Raw genomic sequence first — 21,751 nt, 5'->3', positions numbered from 1 at the left:
ATGCTCCAGCACCTCAAGGGCCTTCTTGTCCGAAGGGGCCCAAATCTGAACACAGGGTTTGAGGTGCAGCCTCCCCAGTGCCGAGCACAGGGGCCCCATCCCTGCCCGGCTCCTGCTGGCCACACCAGTGCTGACACAAGCCCGGGGGCTGGTGGCCTCCTTGGCCACCTGGGCACTGCTGGCTCATGCCCAGCCGGCTGTCAGCCAGCACCCCCAGGGCCTTCTCTGCTGGGCACTTCCCAGCCCCTCTGCCCCAGGCCTGGGGCGTTGCCTGGGGTTGGTGTGACCGCAGCTTCACCGCTTTTCCCAATTTCATGTGCTTTTGTGAAGGAGCCCCGGGTGGGCAGGAGGGCTGGAGGCCAGCCCACACTGCAGCATCTACCCCTGGGTGGCGGGGGCAGGGAGAGGCCACCACCCATGGAAGGTGGAGTTGCCGGCGCCAACCGCCCTGCCTCTGCTTGTTTGTCCAAAATAAGGGCCAGAAGACCCTAGACAAAGCACACAGAAGAGGAAATCCCCAACACAACAAATTAAAATGTAGTTTATTGTTTGTTTTACCATAGCACCTTTAGCATTTTTTTAAAGTGTTAAAACACACAAATTACAGAACTCTCAAAAAATTATTAACTTAAAAAAGTTTTGTGATAAATACTGCCCAATGACCACATCGCACATAACCAGGATAAGAGGATCTTTTTCTTAAAAGAGATAAAAATACAAACAATGTTTATTCTTGCCTCCATAAGAACCATTTACTGGAAAGAATAGGGCACTAGACAGCACATGAGTTTTAGGGACTCAACACATCGAAGACCTAATTTTCCAGAATATGCAGGCTGGTTCAGTGAAGAAGTTGGGTATCCATACTCACTCTTTAATTGGCTGAAGACCAAGTCAGTATTTCATGCACACCGTGAAACTCATGTGGCATTCGTGCCAAGAACCCAGCTGAAGGGCCACTGAGGTTAAACTGCCATCTTTCCTTTGAATTCAGATGTTTTTGGCTCAGTCTTGGGGATATTCAGGATCAGGAAATCAGGGTGAGAGGAGTAAAGCAACATTAGCATCACACTCAGAAAAAAAACGTGAGGATCAGAGAGTATGTAAGAATCAAGTAAAAAAAAAAATCCCAAATCATTATTTCTGGTATAAAACTGTTTATCTCCTGAACAACCACAGTGTTCATAATCTCTTGTAAGTGCAGAGCCCAGGCACTTAAGTTATTTTCAGCTTCACACTTGTGGTGGGTGGACCCTGTCCCACCATCCTGTCATCCAATGTATCAATACAATGTTCAACAGTTTTAAAGAAAATTAAAAAAAAACAACCCACAAACAAAAAAAACCCACATGATCTCCTCAACAAGAAAACAGTATGAAAAAAGATACATGAAAAAGAAAAGAGCTCTTATAAACATTAACATGCTTAAACTGCTCAGAGGTTTTAAGAGCTGAAACCATTAGGACCTTACAGGATGTAAAGGACCTTTTCCATCATATGCAAAACCATCTGGGTTTGGGGCACAGTTTATGGTGTAACACCAACCTCCAACACCAAACTGGTATTGCTGAAACCCTACACTTAGGACATACACCACCATCATTTTATCATCTCATGCTGCAAGGAAAAGAGGAAAAAGTCTCTTGACAGTGACCCTGAAACACCAACTTATTTTCTAAATAACATATGGCTTTGAAATTAGGTTCCTTTTGTGCTTAGAAGCAGAAGTGCAGGGAGAGCATTGTCCTCATGGAGAAGAACGAGAGCGGCTCGGGGAGCCCAGCAAGGCACTTTCTCCAAAAACGTTGGCATAGGAAGACTTGAGGAACTGGACATAGTTCTGCATGCTGCGGTTGGTGCTCTCCGACTGCTCCAACCGATCCTTTAGATCCTGTAGGCGGCTTTCATATCGACGCTCTGCCTACATTAAGAAGCACAAAACACAGGCTGAAAGACAGCAATATTAATCCAATTCATGTAAAACTGAAACTGTTCCCCAAAAGTGCTGAGGACAGCAGGAATTAGCACAGCAGTAGATGACATTACCATAGATGGTGCTATGACATTTATAATTTGTTCTGCTCATTTCCAAGTCCATTCAGCAACCCGCTGATAAAAACAGGAGACAACGCAGCTAATCAGTTGGGCTTTTAAAACTGATTAGCTGTACTTATGGGGAATTAAACACACTCTTTTCTGAAAAGCAACTTGACCTGATCCACATGCCAACCCAATTCCAAGTAAAACTCAAGTAAACAAGCATGGTAAAATAGGACATTATGAAAGACTCCCCTTCCTTCTAGAATTTCTTCTAGAAGAGAAACTGCATTCTCTCTCAGGTAATCAAGCACAGTAAATGAAGCTGAAATCTTCAACTGTGATATCTGGTGCAAATCTCATTTGAACGTAAGAAAGGTCTGATTGTTTTCCTACACACACGTAAATTTAGAGAAAGTTCATTCAGATCATTGCTGTAAGCAGCAAATAAGTCTGCATTCCTGACCGAGAGATGTAACAGACATGTCATATCACACACGTGTCATTGACACACATAACAGATGTCACATTCAGGCCAGCTCTGCTTGGCTTTTGCAGCAACCCACAGGACCTTGGTCTATGGACTCCGGTAGCTGCCAGGACACCACCAGCACAGCAAGAATATCCCTTGCAAGTCACTCACATCCTCTTTGCTCCGACGCAATTGGTTCAGCTCTGTTTTATTCCTACTCAGCTGGGTCTCCAAATCCAACATCTTGGACTGGGCTGCCCTCTCTCTAGACATTGCTCGTTCTCGGGTTTGTTCCACCTATGTGTAACAGAACGACAACTTTATTAAAGGGTTGTCTACGGAAGAATAATTTTTCCCTACCCCGTTGCCCACAAAAGCCCTATAAAGTTTAATTCGACACATTCTTATGGATAAGCAGCAGCTCAGTCTTGTGCTTTCCTCTCTTCTGTTGCTAACTGAAGCACAGGGTTCAGTTTTTCAGTGGTTTAAGTGCTGACAAACAGTACCAACACATTTTACTATTTGTATTTCACTGAACATGATGATTTTCATGAATTTGATCATAGGCTTAGGATGTATTTCCAGCATTCTCATTGTTCTGCTTTTACAGTCTGGATAGTTTTGGGAGAACTCATAAACAAAAAAAATTACTTACTTGTCTTTTGGCATCCTCAATGGCCATCTCCAACTGACGTGCCAAGGAGCTACATTCACGGGTCTTCTCCTCTAACCGCAGCTGACACTGGTGGATTGACTCCTCACGTTTTGCTATGACCTGAAGGAATTCTATGTTCTGGGCGCTTGTTGTCTCTAGTTTTCTAGGTTAAGACAATAAGGGAAGGAAACCTATTCATTTTAGATTGAGTGTGTTTCAGTCTGCCTTTTTGTCAGGTCCTGACTAGTCAGGGAATAGATTCTATTCCCCCTTGAAAGGTGAAAGCCCCAAGAAACACTTCTCCATTTCTCAAATCAAAATTTCAAAGATTGAAAGGCATACAGAGTATCCACCTACCTGCATTTTTACCCATGTTTATAAACTTTTAGTAACAATGTCTGGGAATATAATGTAATATGTAGTAACCTCAGAATTGCCAGGCTAGATTGGACAAGGAGCTGGTTCCTCTCCTGTGTAAGCCATCATCCTTTCTAACAACATTCACAACAGGTGCTGCAAAAACTCTCTATAACTCTCCAGTGGACAGGAACTGATTAGAGATCCTTGTGGAATAAGCAAATGCACAGAATCCTGGAGGTGCATGGGGGACTTGAACAAGACTGAAACTGTTTCAATCCCCTGAAAAAAAAACAATGGGAAGAGGATGGAAATGGAAGGTTAAGAGAACAAGCGAGCCTATTATTTCTAACCTTTCTAGCTCCTCCACCTTCAAGGTAAGCTGCTTTTTCTCCTCCTGGGCAGACTGATACCTCTCTCTCGTCATCTCCATTTTGTCCCCCTGGAGCTCAATCTAAAAATTACAGTAAGTAATTACTTTACAAAGTAGTCATGACACACAAGACCAACCACCTAAAACGTATGCAGCTCTCCAGAAGGAAATATGCTCAATTCCTAATTTCTGGAGAGCCCCAGAAAAAGAACAATGGATAGAAAAGCAAAGCACTAAACATTAATTTTGCTGGTGCTTCCAGTTAATGTTTGGAAAGGTATGAGAAAATTCTTCCATATTGCAAATGAAAAGCCAGGTCCATAAACGCTTGCCTGCAGAGCAGCCACCTGTAAGCACAGTGAAGCAGACACATTAAAGGCAGCCATATACATGACAGCAGCCCACAAAGGCATTAGAGCCTGAAATTCCAGGAAGGTTTATAACTCCAAGCCAATCAGAGTAAAGCAGTCAGACTGCGAGGTCATTTGCGGTGTCCTGAGGCATGGTTGTAGAAGTCATGCCTGTCTGTAATTTTCCTGTAATACCTACACAGTCCTCCTGGGGGCAAAAAACAGGGACTGGGAAAACAACGTGAAATCAGGGTGAGAGAACAAGGTTGGGACAGCACTATCAGCAGAAAACCACCGGAGGGAAAGCTGACAAGATGATGGAAGTAACAGAAGTGAGTGTTGGCATTAGCAAGTGTTGTCACTGCTGCTATTCAAGTCTCAGTAGGGTTCTGCACCAAGGGATGAGAACCTTTCAAATAGCAAGGAATGTTACTAGCTACGCCGCTAACTTCTTGCACAAAGACATGGCACACACCTTTATTTTGCAGTGCACGTTTAATCTTTTCAAAAAGAGACGAGAACAGAGATGAAGTTTGAACCTTCCTGTGATTAGAAATTCATCTTGGTTTCAGACTTGCGGATTGCAGTGCTGCAGGTACTTTCTGCCAGTCCCTTACCCGCTGACGAAGATCTGCAATCATGACAGACAGGTCCACATTCTTCTTCTCGTAACTCTGAAGCTGGTCCTGACATTCTGCTAGCTGAGTCTCTGTGATCTTTAGGATCTCGGGCAGCTTTTCCAGTTCAGCAAGCTGGCTCTGGAACTGCTTACGTGCCTATAATCGAGGAAGAGAACATGAGGAACTTTCAAATGTTTGTAATGTCAAGACCAAAAAATTTCTCAACTTCAATGAAGCTTTGTTATTCTGCGACCATGATGACACTGTGTGGATATCTGACCAGTATTGGAGTTCAAAGCCTGACGTCTTCTCCTACTCCAGAAGGCTTTCTCTTAGAATTTGGCATTCCCTATGGACGGGGTGAGAATGAGTGAGTATTTTGGATTCTGGGCCTCAATTTTACTAGAAGTACAAGCTCTTTTTTGAGGACAGCTGTTCCACATCAGGCAATGGTGTAACCTACCTAGCCCACTGTTCTAAACCTCTATTTCTGCAGCAAAGGACACACTAAGCTATTTAAACACCTCTGGAAAATGCCATACAGTCAAAAAGAAGCCGGTAAATGTTCAACAAATTTTGCAGAATGAACAAGTCCTGAGAAAAACTAATGGAAAAAGCAAACTCAACATAAGCCTTTTATTTCCTATTCACAGCCATTTTTCACCACATTGAGAACATTAAGATCCACAAGTGTCTACAACATCATCAAGTCTTTAGAGGAATAGTTACCAGTTCAATTGCTTTGTTCATTTCATCCTTTAGTGTCTTGTTCTCTTTATCACACTTCTCCAGTTTTGCTGCCACATCATCTGCTTCCATTCGGGTCTTCAACACCTGGACATTAAAAAAAACCCACATACTTTATCTGTTTATATATAGTTTCCAACAAATGTGCAATGCTTTGGAGTAACTAAAACTGTTCAAGGATCAGCAACAAGTTTCTTGCTACACTAACCACCACTCCAGAACTGTATTTGGAAGTTCACTTTCTGCTTCTGCCACCTGGATCATTTGGGCTTTCCACCATGTGTTCTCCCCTCTTGCCTTATCCTCCTACTACCACAATATCCAAAATCCCCCTCAAAAAAGCAGCCAAGGAACCATACTTGTCACACTAAAAGACAGCAGAAAGCATCTCACTATTTTCCTTTACCTTTTGAAAAGGACCAGAGAAAAGCGAAACAATTAAAACCAGTCTTTTGTTTTCCATTAATCAAGATCTCTGCAGTGGGAGTCAGCTCCTCCTAATGACCAAGTTATCAGCACACTGTGAGGAAGGCAAGTCTTCCACACTTTGGCATACAGCACGTGGCAGTCTGGATGCTGCCATTTGAGAAAAAGTAAGGCTAATAAAGACAAAAGAACCAAAACCATGTGAAACTGCAACATCCTCAAAGAGCAAGCAAAGAGTTACAGCAGTACAGAGTAAGGCACGCCAGTGAAGGGAGAAAACATGTTTGTTCAAGGGCTGAAGGTTTTGATAAGATGCCTACCTGTGACTTATAGGTTTCAATCAACCCTTCATAGTTCCTGACAGAGCTCTTGAGCTGCTGCATTTCCATCTGTGCTTGGTTCAGCTTTTCCTCCATTGGAACCACACTAGCCTGAAAAAGAAAACATCTTCCCTTGGGCGCTTGGAAGTAACTGCCTCACGAGCTGTCTAACATTGTCTAGAATAAGGAAAAAGACTTTTGTCAGTGTAAGTTGGCAAAACTTTCCGGACTTCAGTGGATTGCCAAATTTACACCAGCAGAGCACAGAGGTTTGTGATGGACGTGCAAACTTTCCATTTGCCTGAATGAGCTGTGCTACCTGGATTGGGGCCACTCCTTTTTTGGATCAATGCCTAGCTTTCCAAGAAGACATGTAAGTCACCTACAAGATCACCAGTGGTGAGAGATGACAGAGAAATATGCCAGCCATTTTTTTTTTTTATTCTGGAGATTACCATTGTCTGTGCGAGCTACAGTTGTTTGTTCTCTGGCAAGCAGCATGAAGATGTAAAGACAAGATGTGAGATCCCAGCTAGAAGAAACGCATCTTGGATTGTAAATACGGCTAGTCAAAACATGCAAGAAACCCCATCCTCCTAGAACGTTCACTCACTTTCTTTATGTCTCTTCCCAGCATACTTGCCCTGTCATGCTCAGGTTACGGTAGAACTGGTTTGAAACTAAACGGCAGCAATGGGTGCAATTCAACTCTGTCCTCAGAGGCCAAGCAACTTGTTATAATTTCTTCTTTTTTTACCCCTAGCATTTCAGCTTCAAATCCCTAGAAAAACTGACCTTTAGCCTTTCGTTCTCCATTTTGAAAGAAGTGGTCTCTGTAGTCTGTCGATGCAATTTATCCACCAAAGCTTCTCTGTCCTCCCGCATCTTGTCCTCCAGGGCTGTCTGCTGTTCCAGCAAGTCTGCAACACGGCTGCCATACAGAAGGAAAATTAATCCTTAAGTGACAAGAAAGCATAAGACTCCTAACCTTTGAAAATTGCTTCAGAAACATGGCTTTTCCCTATCCTTTAATCTTCCTCCATCAGTCATGTATGCACACCTATCTGTTGCACTGTTCTACTACGTCAGTCTTCTTAGCGTGACGAAAATGAGCTTGAGTTGTCCCCCTGGAGCTTAAATGCATTGCCTCCAAGATAAACAGGATGAAGAGGTACTTCTCTCCTCTCGTACCTACCTATTCTTTCCAGCAGCAACAACTGTATTGCAGTGATTCCAACACGTTTATTTAGCTTCAAAACAAAATTGGCAGAAACTATACTGCCTCTCTCTTCTATTCCCTTCCATTTCAACATCTCAGACAGACCTCAATAGAAAGATAACCTTAATCTTTCAAAGCATTACAAAATGGCAAAGGAACAGAGAGTTTTAAGGGTCAGCAAACCCTTAAAAATCCTGTCTTTGCTGTGGCAAGTCAGCAGCAGAAGCCACATCCCTCTCCCTCTCCCCCCAAACTCTGCTCTAGCCCTTAGGCAGTGCTGGTTTTGCTGGGATATTTACAAGCAATCCAATTAAATTATTCAATTTAATGAACTTATTCAATTAAATTCAGTTAAATTACCCTTGAACTTAGAACTCATCCCCACTCATGCTTGTTTCTCCACACTAATTTTATTTTAACCTGTTCAGCGTAACAATTTCCAGTTCGAGGTCACTCTTGTCCTTTACTACTTTGTTGTAGCGACTCCTCCAGGACTCCAGAGTTGTCAGCGCCTCAGCAACATACCTGTCCTATCAAAGGAAAGAAAACACATGAGTTAAAAAGCAAGGGTGACAAAAATGTCACTAGACATGCAGAGATACTGATATGGGTAAGCATGATATGCACAGAGACTTCACTAAGACTTTTAAAATACTGAAGACAAGTATTTATTTTTATTCTTCCTGATCCTTCAGAGAGGTGTTCTCCAACACTACTGTCAGCCAACAGACATAGCAGCAGCAAAAGAAGAATCCTCTTTGAAGGCAGATGAACTATGACAAATATAAAGCATGGCTAAGATTCTACTAGTGGCTCTCGTCCCTGGAATTCTAAAAACAATGGAGAAAAGAAACCAATTAAGTAGTGTGAAACCCATGTTCCCTTCTGATTTGTTTTAGTCCTAACTTTTCTGCTTTTTCTTTATATCCTTCAGTAATTTTCAACAGGAATTTCCTTTGTACTTTTCTGCTCTGACTAGTTGCTTAATTATCAACCAACTCCATTCAGAATTTTCAGCCAAAACTACCAGGCTTTATTTTGTCGGCTTTTGTCAACCCTCAGATGGTTCTAAAGAACCAGGTAAGAAATCAGATCTGATACTTTAGTATGATCTAAGTTACTGCATGTCCTGAATTAAAGGACATGCAGCGAATATAGTGATAGTTGAGAAAACTGGATTTGTTCTAAACTTGGCATAAATGGGCCAAGGCATCAAGACAGAAATAAATCTCATTAATTGAAAGCAGAGTCTCTCCCCAGGGCTGCTAACAGAAATCAAAGATTTAGATGCATGATCTGAAATGAGGTCTCTCCTCCTGTATTATCAAGTACCTTTTCTGCTAGCTGGACAGTCAGTTGTCCTGCATACTCTTCACTCCGCTCTGCCCGCTCTTTCTGTGCACGGATGGCTTTCTTTAGGGCCTCTTTATCACGGTCTGCCTTCTGCCTTAGTTCTTTCAGTTGTTCCATGATATGTTCCACCTCTGCCTTATGCTGAGCTTCACTGCGCTCCAGATTCTGCAGTGGAGGAGAAAATACACCACATGGAATAGTGTCCTTAAACCTGCATACCCTAAGCAATAACTTATTTCCTAGAAATGGTGGAGGGAGCTAGGCATAAACCCCCAACCTTCAGCCTGGAAGTACTTGCAGTCATGTTTCACCTGCACAGTCCTGACCTAATGCTGACAAACATGGCAGCATGACATGTCATCTTTTCCTTCCAAAAGTCTTATTTTCTTCTTTCATAAGCTGCTGCTCTAGAATACTGATTTCCTGTCCTGACTAAGATAAATACTGGTCTACCAGTCTTTTGATCTACCCAAGAACATTCTCTTCATTAATTTAAATACTCACATATAATAATGTTGCTTTTATGCAGCTACATACCCTAATAGAATTAAAGCTCCTCTAAACCATTAACACAGTGTTCACCATAACATCATCACAACATCAACAGTTATACATAAGACTTTGATCAAGATAAACCCATTAATACTGTAGAAAGCATGCATGAGTGTGATCAAATATATGTACTCATGGCACAGCATTTTTCCCAGAAAACAAATTTAGTAGTATATGATCTGTCTTAATACTTGACTAAACCAAAGCCATCTCTTAAATAATTATGTAGTAATTAACTTAGGAAAAAAAGTTTAATAAATACTCATAGACCTGAAGGCTCTGATTTTGCTTCATGCATTAGAAATGAAAATCTTTTTCATGGGGTGTGTTAGTGGTGTAAACATCACTAGCCAATATTTCAGGCTACCGGACATAGTAGAAGAACAGTTGGTGAGTGCTGCTTCCCCTGTCAGTCAATTCAGTTCATAAGAGTAGAGGAAGACACAATCCCCAGGGACCACTGAAAATATACCCGTATCTGCACACTCAGACGGTTGTTCTCAGCTTCTTTATTTCGCAGCTGTGCTTGTAAATGGCCTCTCACAGCCTCCAGAGATTTGGAGAGTTCACATGCTGTCTTTGCCTGGTCCTAAATAAGAAGCAAACAAGACACACACCTTTTTCCTCAACAAGCTACTAGAAGGAACACTTTCTAATATGTAACCGTTCAGCAAAGAAATCTGACACTATCCCCAGCCACCTCCACCTTCCTCAGATAGACCATCACAGGTCCTCTACTCCAACAAAATGGGCAACAAATGAGTAGCCATTTATTTTACATCAGATGTGAATGGCCTGAAAGATTTGTTCTAGGACAAAACATCCTTCATATCTGATCTCTTCCACTACATTCGTTTTTTACTTCCTAAACAAAGGAATAGACTGGAATTTGACATCAGGAACTGAGAGGATCTTAAATAGAAAGGCAATTCAGTGATAAGGCCAAGCAAAGACAATACTACCTATTCATCTTTGTGATGCATGCTTTATTAGCAGAAAATTGAATCCACAACTGTGTGGGAATAGGTAGTTGACTGTCTAGTTTTATAACTAGACAGCAAGCCAGTCATCCGATCCCTTCAAAAGTTAATCGTCCACAAGTACAAACCCATATATTGATCTATCTGTGGTTCTACAGAACACAAAGGTGGAGCAGGGAGGGCAAAACAGAAAAAGGAAACTACCTTTTCTGCTTGTATCTGAATGGTAAGATTGTCCACTTGTTTTTCTTTCTCCTGAAGCCTCATCTGAAGTTGCTGGGAAAACAAACACCACTCACACGTTAAGTCACAAACACATTTAGGTTGGCAGGTGGAGGGAAAGATGTCTAACTGCCTCCCTCCTGAGAACCTCAGATCCACAGCACTCTGTCTGGTATCCACAGCAACAGCATCCTCAGCCCCAGAAAAACAGGCTGCATTCTCCTCAAGCAGAAAGCAAAAGGGATACACATACATTTGTGTAACAGTGCATAGGATGCCCAGTCAAGAATGAGGATCTGACAAGTATAACACTCCACAGACAAAAAAAAAAGAAAAAAAAAAAAAGGCATTACCTATGTCTCACAGCAAGTTTTATAACTTCTGGCAATGTAAGAACTCTTTTCCCAGTTTACATATAAGGAAATAAATAAAAACTGACACCAGGTCACTCACTCATTCAGTGACAGAAGCAGATACAGAAAGCTTGCCCTTTTTGTGCTTTTCTATCTCTAATGGTAAACACACAGAAACAATAAGATGATTTCCAAACTGAAGAATTTTATCCTGACTGTCAGGGGTATTTTAGCAGTAGATTTTTTTTTTCTCCCACCCTCAGAGTTCTCTTTTTAAAGAAACATGTAGTAGAATTCTTGCTTTGTACATTCAGTACCACAAGAAAAGGAAAGCAGAATCATTTTTGCCTAAACATAGAACAGGTTTAACTTCTCCTTTATAGCTGAATACTCTAAATCATAATGATGCTTTTATATGTAGGTCTCAGTTGTGATAGTCCCATGCTAAGCCCCCTTATTTCAAAGGCTATGAAAATCTATCCATCTTGAAATGTAGGCTTTTAACCAGAGGAGCAATGTAATGGCTCTGATTACCACAAAAGCCAAACTATTTTTTTATTGGTCTAAAAGGGATTAGTGTAAGACTTGATGGCTGAATACAAGACAAAGAAGAGCTTGTCATTTTAGATCTCTGTGCTTTATCATTTAAAGACAAAAAAAACCAAACAACAAAAAAAACCCAGAGAGGTTGTGGTTTGCTTACCACATTCTCTGCATCCAAGTCAGCCAGCCTTTTCAGCAGTGTTCCTTGCCGCTCCAGCGCCTTCTGAGCATCCTTCTACAAAAGAAGTGAGAAAAATTGTTACCTAAAAAGTCACTATTATACAGATTTAAATGGAACTGAGGAAATCAACCATTTCCTCCAGTTGCAGCAGCAATTCTCAGAATATACCCAGAAGCATCAAGTTTGCTAAATATTTCACATATCTCACCCATCTCAGAAAGCTTTTCCACTTCTCAGTCAAAAGTTCTAATGAAAAGCACGATGGCAATTCAAGATCTTTCCAAACTCTCCCCACTACTCAGGGAAAGCCATGTGTGAAGAACTTAGTCTTTTTATCCAGTCTCACTGGTGGCTGAAAGAACTGCTACCATTTGGGCCTGCTTTTGCTCAAATGGAATATAAGCTACTCTTACAAGCAGTACAGAATTGTTTATAATTTCTCTGTTATTGCTCTTACAGCCTACAAAAAAACTTCTGAACATCCTTATGCTCCCATTAGCTAAGGCCACATCTAGTCCTCCGACTTCAACCAGTACAACTGTAGCAGTAACATTTCAGACTAGAACTGTCAGCAGATACAGCTGTATCCAGATGAGAAAGAGTTGGCAACACAATAGTGCCTATGCCTTTTAATACAAAGACTTAGATGCTCTAACATTCTCAGAGCAGAAAAGTCAGTCTTACTCTACGATGCAGGCAGGGATAAAAAAAAATTATTCATCTTTTATGACGCAGGGTCAACTGCAGAGTCAGGGGAAAAAAAAGAAAGAGGAGTTAAAAGCTCCCAAACTTCCTTTCGGTCCACAAGACAACATAGCCTCCTGTAATCAGCCAAGTTCCAACACACAGCATTGCTCACCTCCCGGTTTTGCTGCTCTCTGAGAAGTTCTCGCAGTGTCCGGTTGGTTTCTTCAAAGGTGCTCAATTTCTGGAGCAGAAGCTCTTTTTGTCTGGTCAGTGCGTTTATGTCTGAGCTGCTCATGTGCTTCTCCTAGAGGAAAAACAAAACAAACAAACAAAAATTGTTCAGGTGGAGTTAATGTATGAAGCTGATACACGCATGAGCAGTGTAATAGTCAGCACCATGTGTGCAGAAGGTGACTGGATGTTGCAAGTAAACACCCCACTTCCCAACAAAACTGGCAAACATCTTAAGCGTGTTAAATCCCTCCACTTTTCTTTATATTTTTCTGGATCAGCAACTGTAACATCACATTTTTAAGACAGTCATATAACAAAAAAATGTAGTAAAGGCAAGAAGAAAAAAGGACAACACATACAATGTTGAGTTTCCCAATTGTATTTTTCAGCGCATGGATCTGCCTGGCTGCTGCTGCTCCATCTCTTTCTGCCTCGCTCAGCTTGGACATCAAACACTCCTTCTCATGCTGCAAGTACTTTTTCTGTAGCCTATAATGAGAATTCAGCCATCAGACAAGTAAGAAGCTTTCACAGCTGTACCAGACACCATTGATATACAGTTGATTGGGTGAAAACACATGAAAACCCTCCAATTAGAGGATAAAAGCTCTAAACAAACACTACTTAAGATTCACTCTCCTTCAGCGTGGAATTTGTTCTGATAGAAGCCAGTAAGTAGATACCAGGCGCTTGCTAGTACCACAGCTATAAAACAGAAATTTAGAGGGGACAAATTGGACTTATACCAAAGCTTGCACGCACTATTAAACCCAAAACACAATGCTGTGCTTTTCCTGGGCACTTAAGCCACATGAGAAATACGACTCCAAATGGCTGAACATGAAACAGGAAAGCACACCGTGATATACAGCTCAAAGTTTTTAGCCAGGGCTTGTAATCTCAGAAGTATTCACAAAGTTTCCTGAAAAAGGTATATACAGTATTAACTTCCAAGTCATCTTTCTTAGGGAAAAAGTAAAACTAACTCTTTTAAAACATTAGTGTCCCCGTGGAGATACAAACTTCCCAAATTCTTTAGAATCAAAGCAGATGCAAAAACAGGCTTGGAGACCTTTGAGGTCAGGAAAAAAAAAAAAAAACAAAAAAACCAAAAACCCAAAACATGATTCAGTCCTCTCAGGGGCTGTCACTCCTGTCTCAATATGATTTTCACAAAGGCCAAAAATTCTCTTTTGATGTTCAGCTCCATGTTTATTTATTTGTTGTTCTACCAGTGTCATCACAATTCAAACAGCATCTCTTAACCTTCAAAATATTAATTGCAGAGCTAGGATGACCCTCCAGTAGGCCCCATGAGCCCATCACTCTCAGACTAGTATTTTTTCCCCATTCCAATAATCATCCTAGAGCCCTTCTCTGTAGCTATTGCCATCTGAAGTCCCCCTTCTAAAATGTGACAAAAAAATCCAAGAGCATCAGTTCTTCAGCAGCACTGCAACCCAGGGTACACACTACAACCTCAAATAACATTAGCAATAAAGGAGGTAGGTGCACTGTAAATACCAGTACTTGCAGTAACAATGGAGAACTGGAGGTTTCTTACACAGTCAGATCTTTCTCTTCCTTTATGCGTTCAATATTGCGCCTGAGCAGCGTATTCTCATGTTCTGTTTCTACCAGCTCTTGTGTGACCTCATTCAGTTCTTCTTTCTGCTCCTCAAGGAGACGCTTTGCCATTTGCTGCTGTTCCTCTTTTTTGTGCAGCTTGGCCTGATGAAAATATTTAAATAGAACTTATGACAAACCAGCTGCTTTTAAAGTCATACACAGAATCCACATCTCAAACCAGTGAACCAAACTCATTCAGCTGCACCGAACAACAAAGGACCATGCTTTTTTTTTTTTTTTTCCCCTAGATCCTTCCAGGCTGTTCCTATGCGCAAAGGACATAATTCACTTATTGCCTGGAAATACCTCCCATCCCCCTCACACACAGGGAGACACAGCTCTAAGTCACATACCAATAATTGTCATCAGCCATGAGACAGACCTCAAACATAGCATGAAAGGAGCTCTGGTAGAAGTTCACACGCTGGAGATGGCTCCCATTGCTCCACTATTGCTTTGTGAGATCCAGGGAACTGTGTGAAACCAACCTAAATAGTCCCTGGCATTTTGTTTCCATCCACCCATTTTGGATTACCCGGGATGTTCTGTGGCAGCTGAGTGTCACTGCTGGTAGTGTGACTGGAGTTGTGTATGGACTACTCAAGAGCTAAATGGGGCTCAGAAGCTGACTACTGCTCCTCATGAATGACATGTACATCCCATTTGGCAGTTAAGAGCTCTACAAACAGTTAAAGGTGTGAAAGAAGAGAGAGTGTAGGGGCGGGGTTGAGCTACTGTACCAGACTTCTTTCTTTTTGCAGCAAAAAGGTCACTGGAGATTCCCTGGCTTGTACAGAACCAAAGCTAACAAAATTAATGTGGTCTTACACCACGGATTTATTTAAGTGACACCACCAAACATTTAGATTCAATTAACTTATTAAAAGTATCAAAATGGACCTTTGTTCTATAATCATGCAAGTAATGCCATTAAATTATGTAGCATAAATATAATGGAAAACATTTAACATAAGAATTTACATGACTCAAATCCTATTCTTGTTCACTGATTTGAATTTCACATAGTTTTGAGTAAAATCATAAGAATACAATATTTGCTGCCCTCAGTGTTAAAGTTAAAAATGCAGTTTGGCCCCACCATAGAGCATCTTAAGAAATCTGGGAATATCTCCTACGCATTTTTTAGGTGGTATCAAGTACGTAAGAGGCTATTTATCTGGAAAACACAACATCACTAGGTTGCGCATTTTGAAACAGAATCAGAAAAAACAATCTTGTTGAGTAAGTAGATTCTTTGACAATAAAACATCATCATATTGTATTTTTCACCTTTTGGAATGACCAGTTGTCAGATTTTGGGCTTAGGCAGAAGCCAGATTATTTGGAAACTGAAGCACGGCAATACCTTATTAAATGGATAATATTTTAAAATGTTTCATAGTAGGGCTTAGTGAATTTCTCACTAGGATAGTTCAACTCTTCTAAACAACTCACATTGGTTAGCTTGCTTAAAAAAAAAAAAAAAAAAAAAATCAACTGCCTGGGTAGTCTTCCACTGCACCAAGACTTGACTCCAGCCTCCTCCTGCCAAACGATCAACTACAAAGCTGTCTGAGCTTTAAGACCAAGTCAGCAGGTCTTTGCACTGTCTCCTCACCTCGTTCTTCAGCGTTCCCACCACATTCATCAGGCTATCTATCTTCTTTTCATATTGGTTCATTTTGCAGTAAACAGCATCCTCCTCATCTGTAGAGAGGTCACTCAGGCGCAATACTGACAGCATTTTTTCTGAATCTGGAGGTGTGATTTCTAGGCGGTGAGTTGGTCCCTGGTAGAAAAGCAATAAAGGGCCTAATTTTCTTAGCATAAAGTTATAAACAATATTCTAACCCTAACTCTGCCAAAAACAGAGACTAGGTCACACCACTGCAATAAAGCTAGTAAGGAAAAAACCATTTGTAAACAGCTCTCTGACTTCCATCAGGGAAAGGTCAAGAACGCAGAAAGACTAGAACAGAAAAAGAAGAAAAAAAAAAAAAAAAGAGGAAGTTCATATTCTCATCTAGGAAGACCAAGGAATACCAAAGGCAAAACTATCAACCCATGAGAAAGAAAATATTACACAATACTACGCAAGTGCTCCATGCTTCAGAAGAGAATAAGAACAGCAGCCCCCTGCTGTGCCTCCAGATGAGATCTTTTGAAGGGGACTAGTAAACCTACCAAGGAAATTTGTCTGGCCTCTAGAGGCAGAAAGGCATGATATGGCCATAAGCTGCTAATTAATTTCCAACTTCTCCATATTAAAAAGTGAAAAAGATTTATAGAAGACACCTAAAATGGATGGTAGGTGACAGTAGCCTTCTTTCAGATCAGCCCAGCTCTCTCACTACACAACTGCTCTCTTCAACCTCAGATAAACTTGAAAGTTTGTTTTAAAGAGCAAAATCAGTCATACCTCCCATTTGCAGGTGGAATCCCGGACAGATGTTTTGCCTGGGGGCATCCAGGGGGCCTTAGTTTTCACCCGGACAGCTCGGCACGCATTCATGGTATCCCCTTTCATTTTCTGTTTGTGCTTTTGCTAAAGAAAGAGAGAATAAAATAAATCACAGACTTTTAAAGAACCATTTACAATTTCCAGTGCTGCAAAACCAAATGAAAGATTGTTCATACAAAAATATCATGTAGTCTTCCACATGATACATAAGATCGGACAAGCCAGCAGCTGTCAAAGGAGGCCGTCACCAGCCAGAAGGAAAGGTTATTTCACGTTCAGTTGACAGTATGGCTAGATGTAGTACATTTGTGCCTGTCACAAAGCAACTCTGTTGTATCACTGGGATACCTGCACTTGCGATGTGATGAGAGGCTGACCCAGCAGGCCAGGGGTGGGAGATTGGGGTGGAGGGAAGAAAGTCTCCCTGTATGGAGATACACACAAAAAAAAATACTGCAATACAACCCATTCACGTGAAGAAGGAACTACCTGGGAGATCCCTTCTCCATTCCAGATTCATCTCACAGAAGGGCAGCTATATCATTTGACAACAGTGTAGTGTGATTGGTCATGAAAAGCCCCTGAAGTGTTCTCCCTGCTTTGCAGTCAATGAATAGATCCACATTTATTTGTACTGAACTCGAGGTGCTCTAAGCAAAACAAAGTTAAAGTGGTTTTGCACAACTCTAACCTTAGAGAAATACCAGATATTCCAAATATTCCCTACAGGCAATTAATTAATAGGAGTAATTTATTTCATTGACAGGCCTTACCCCGTTATATTTGCCATTAGCGACAAACACAAAATTAATAGAGGACTTGGAACAGGATGCCTGCACATAAGGAAGAATGAGCCAGCAACTTCCATCAGCTTTTGAGAGCAACTTTATATAAACATTGAACTACAAAAGAGGACATGAGATAGTTAGAAACCCAACTTCAGGACTGGCTTCTAGCTACTGCAGGCAAGGCTATGAAGAGATCCTCTTTGCAGCATAGCTCAGCAGACCGAGAAAGTGCTTAATGACAGAAGATGGTTTGAAACCAGGCTCTCTTTTTCTAAACACATTTATTTTAATACAATCAAGATGGAATTTTAAACGCCTAGATATTACCTTTCCCCGAAACTTTCCTACAAAAATAGGGATGAGGCCAAAGAAAAAAAGCATTATTATGACATAAATCCGGGAAAGGAAAAAAAAGTTTCCCCCAAACCACATGATATTGGAAGCAACACTCCTCACAATCACACACCTGAACATGAAAAGCAACTATATATTCTATATCATACTTAAATCATCTTATATATAGAAAATGTGTTACTTAAAGTTCACCTCTGAACATGAATTCAAGTCTTACAGTTTTAATACAACAGTAAAACAGACCTCAGAGATTTCATGGTGCTTTTAGGACTGTTCACCTTCCTCTTTGTAGCCCTCACAAGCACCCAGCTACACACTCCTACCTGGCATTTTGCAGGTGTGGTTTTCTGACCCTTTTTAATATGGACATGGACAGGGGTGTTTTCATCCACATGGACGTGCAAAGGGGGAGATGAGGAACGGTTCTTCATGGCTCTTCTCCCACAGATGGGAAAGGGCAATACAGTGAAAGGAAACCTGTGAATAAGGAAACTGGAAATAACAACATTTCCCTCTGTGTCGGAGAGCAACAATGGCCAGCCTTGGTTAAAGCTTCAGCTGCCTTTCAGAAGTATCTGCCATTTTGAACTGCACCTTATTTTGCTGTATAAGCTAGGATTAATACAAATAATTTCTCTGCTTCTGGTATTTTCTGCTTTTAACGTGGCAATAAAAGACCAATTGCAGTTGGGTTGATAGCAGGTGTCTGTAAGAGTCATTGAAGTCCAAAGTCAGAGCAAGTGAGCAGATCAAGGGTTCCAGTCACCAACACAATTTGAATAGAAGTTTGAAGCGGGGAAAAGAGGAGCATTAATTTAACAGTACAGTTAAGAAAAACCAATAGAAACCATTAGATCCTTCCATCCTAGAACACTGAACCTGTAAACTCTTTCATATATGCTTAACTTTGTCTTTTTGAAGTTAAACAAATGCTTAAAAGCTTTTGGATCACAGCATTTCTTTAATATTAAGAAAAAAGCATAACCTTAACCAGTATCTAACACAACACAGAAAAGCCTAGATATGCAAGGTTAAAGTCATCACCTTTGAGCTTGATGCTTCAGTCGAGGTAATGGTATAATGCAATTGCAAACCTTACAAAAATCCACCAGTAACACTACTCTGATTCCAGCAGAAAGGTTTTTGTCAGTCTAGGTAAAATTACTTACAGTTATTCTCAAGATTTTATCTCTTCTGGACAGTGTGCTCTGTGCAGTGACTGAAGTCACTTCATCATTGATGGATGAGGGACACCTAAAACAGAAATAATAAGGGGATCACTAATAAGAAAAGGTGCCAATTTCTTAACATCGTCTTCCTTTTGATTTGAGGCAACACACAGGCTCAAACACATCAAATGTATGAACCCAAACAACAAAAGTTGGTGGGTCCTGGCTTCCTCTGAAAACCATGGGATGAAGGACCAAGATCATAATTCCCTACATGTCAATGATAGAAGTTGGTTTAAACAATGGAGATGTTTTGTACAATTATACGACGGCCTTACTCAGTTACAAACCTTTAAGTTCTAACCGCAATTTTTAACCAGTTCCATGAGGAAATGAGGTTTGAACAGTTCCAGGGTACCTGCACATCCCCTCCCAAGCCCCACACCCTCCCTAAATTCTGCCATCATCAACAAATTCCGTAAAATTCTAGGTTTATACAGTCTTGCAGGCTGAAGAGATGCATCCAAATTAGTGCTCACACTGAAGGAAACCCAGCAGCCCACAGACTCGTGTTGTGACTGCCTGCCCAGCAGATCCCTGTGTGCTGGCTGGCTAACCAGTAGCACACACAGACCCTGGAGTCAGCTACAGTATGAGCAGCTTCTCGCCTGGTGGTACCTGGGGGACTTGAAGAAATTAAAGTGAGGGAGGAGGGATCCCCAAAGGTCTAAAGACTATCCAGGGGTGATGAAGTGATGATATATCAGGTTTAGTTAGCTAACCTTGTGGTAACATGCCTTCACAATTCACTATGTTAAGAACAAGTGTTACAAGTAAAGCGCTACTTATAATGCAGTAGGGCAGGATTTTGTACAATACTTCTGCCAGATCACTCTTTATAGCTCATTGATTAATCTCTCAGCTTGACAAGGTTCATGTAATAACCTACTGTAAAATATAAAACTAATAGTACTGCATCCAGTTTTAAGCAGTATGCTTTTAAGACAAAACACACCTGTATAGCATATCAAATTTATGAAAATTACAGAGGGAAAGACATAGTAGTACTTTCCTTAATCAGGAAGCAACAGCTCTCTGAAGGTACAGGATACCCCAGATTCTAGCTGTGAACCACTCCAAACACCACTGGGCCTTTTAATCCTCTTCTTCCCAAGGGTTAAACCCTCCCCAGGCCCAAATGTTTGCACTGAGAAGATACACAGGGCTTTTGAACCTCTCCAGGCGAAACCCAAACGCTGCCACCCAGCTTCCCCTAGCAACAAGGTCCACGTGAGAAGTTTAACTTCTCCCGCGGCTTTTCAGAGGACCTGTGGCTCCCTCCGGCTGGCAGGGACCTGGTCTGGGGTCAGCCCTGAGCTCAGGGCAGGGTTTTACACCCCGCCAGGGCTGGCACCACCCCCCAGCAGCCCCTCCCTCCCAACGCCGGTACCGAGCACGCTTTCCATTTCATATTTAAAGTCTCCCGATGGTTCCCGCTCTCCCCCGCAGCGGGAAGAACCGCCCCGAGGCGGGAGGTACGCCTCAGTACGGACGCGGCGGGGAAGGAGCCGAAGGAATTACTGCCGGGAGCTCGGACACCCGCGCCCTCCCCGGCCCCCTCACCGCGAAGGGCCGCGCGGGGGCCGCGGCCGCCTCAGCAGGTCTTCGCCGGCGGCAGGGAGGCGGCGGGAGGCGCTGCCGGTGCCATGCAGGGCCGGTGGCCGGGACGAGGGGGGCAGCGGGAGGCCGCACCGGGGGCAGGAGGTGCCGCCGCACTTCCGGGACCGCCGCCGCGCCGCCGCCCGCGGCTCCCCCATTGGGCGATTCAAACCCTTCTCGTGACGCGAGCCCTGCCGCCGGACGCGTCACAAGGCTCCGCCCCGCAACGGGCCCCGTCGTCATAGTGACGCGAAGCGGCCCGGAGGGAGCCCGGCCGTGCCCTCTCCGGGCGAGGTGACCCAGGCGGCGGTGGGGCGGTCGGCGACAAGAGAAGTGGCGTCTCTGACGGCGTTTCGGATCCTCATGGAACGTGTGCTGGCTCAGGCAGCTGTGAAACGCTTGTCTTCCATCTCGGGTTTACACAGAGGGATGTTCTAAGTTATCATAAAGGGCTCCTTCAACCTCCTCTCTACGAATGTTCAACATTCTTTCTTTAAAACATTACCTGCTTGAACATTGGTGTTTTGATACCGTGGAACACAAGTGTCAGCACAGAACTGCTTTAGCAAACACATAGTTTTGTATGTGTTTTGTATTCGCTTTAACAAATACATACAGTTGTCTTTACTGCAAACATTCTCTTTCTCCCCTCAATGTCCAATAACTGAATTTGTAACTTGGGAAAAATCATCCCCTCTGCCACAACTGTTGTTGTTATACCCGATAAAGGTGCCCCCACCAGGACCCACACCATCCCAGCAGCTTGTGCTACAGTCTGACTTGGGCTGCACCTGGAATATCTCAACAAAACAGCTTCCCTGAAACTTGCCCTTTCTTTTGGGGAAACATAACTTGTTTGAAGTTCTGTTTAAGGACAAGAGGAAATGGCCTCAAGCTACATCAGGGGAGGTTTACACTGGGTATGAGGGAAAGTTTTTTTACTGAAGAGCAGTGAGGCATCGGAACAGGCTGCCCAGAGAGGTGGCGGAGTCATCAGCCCTGGAGGTGCT

The 21,751-nt window shown here is 42.3% G+C and overlaps 1 protein-coding gene across 4 annotated transcripts; it reads right to left on the bottom strand.

Moving 5' to 3' along the window:
* Positions 1-514: 514 nt before the first annotated feature.
* On the bottom strand, positions 515-20,914 carry ODF2 (outer dense fiber of sperm tails 2). Of its 4 annotated transcripts, none has more exons than XM_075112583.1 (21): positions 20,706-20,876; positions 19,083-19,167; positions 18,237-18,390; positions 16,730-16,855; positions 15,929-16,099; positions 14,246-14,412; positions 13,041-13,170; positions 12,620-12,751; positions 11,740-11,814; positions 10,666-10,737; positions 9,954-10,070; positions 8,909-9,094; positions 7,997-8,106; positions 7,153-7,288; positions 6,358-6,468; positions 5,594-5,698; positions 4,862-5,020; positions 3,875-3,975; positions 3,165-3,327; positions 2,681-2,806; positions 515-1,921 (listed from the first exon to the last, which is right to left on the bottom strand). In XM_075112583.1, the coding sequence occupies exons 3-21, from the start codon at positions 18,342-18,344 to the stop codon at positions 1,748-1,750; spliced, it is 2,469 nt and encodes an 822-aa protein (XP_074968684.1). In that variant the 5' UTR covers positions 18,345-18,390; positions 19,083-19,167; positions 20,706-20,876; the 3' UTR covers positions 515-1,747. The 4 variants fall into 4 exon arrangements, with proteins under 4 accessions (XP_074968684.1, XP_074968682.1, XP_074968681.1 ...); XM_075112581.1 differs by lacking the exon at positions 20,706-20,876 and adding an exon at positions 17,120-17,195; XM_075112580.1 differs by lacking the exon at positions 18,237-18,390 and having other exon boundaries at positions 20,706-20,914.
* Positions 20,915-21,751: the final 837 nt, after the last annotated feature.

This window comes from Phalacrocorax aristotelis, chromosome 17 (assembly GCF_949628215.1).
Source record: "Phalacrocorax aristotelis chromosome 17, bGulAri2.1, whole genome shotgun sequence".
NCBI lineage: Eukaryota > Metazoa > Chordata > Aves > Suliformes > Phalacrocoracidae > Phalacrocorax > Phalacrocorax aristotelis.
The sequence above is the reverse complement of the archived record's forward strand: the minus strand, read 5'-3'. Positions and strand labels throughout refer to the sequence as shown.

Coding starts and splice junctions, on each gene's coding strand:
- ODF2 (XM_075112580.1), bottom strand. CDS start 20,899: ATGGGGGAGCCGCGGGCGGCGGCGCGGCGGCGGTCCCGGAAGTGCGGC. Junction 12,752..13,040: donor CAATTGGGAAACTCAACATT/GTATGTGTTGTC, acceptor TTTTTCCTCTAG/GAGAAGCACATGAGCAGCTC. Junction 6,469..7,152: donor TGGAGAACGAAAGGCTAAAG/GTCAGTTTTTCT, acceptor TTTCTTTTTCAG/GCTAGTGTGGTTCCAATGGA.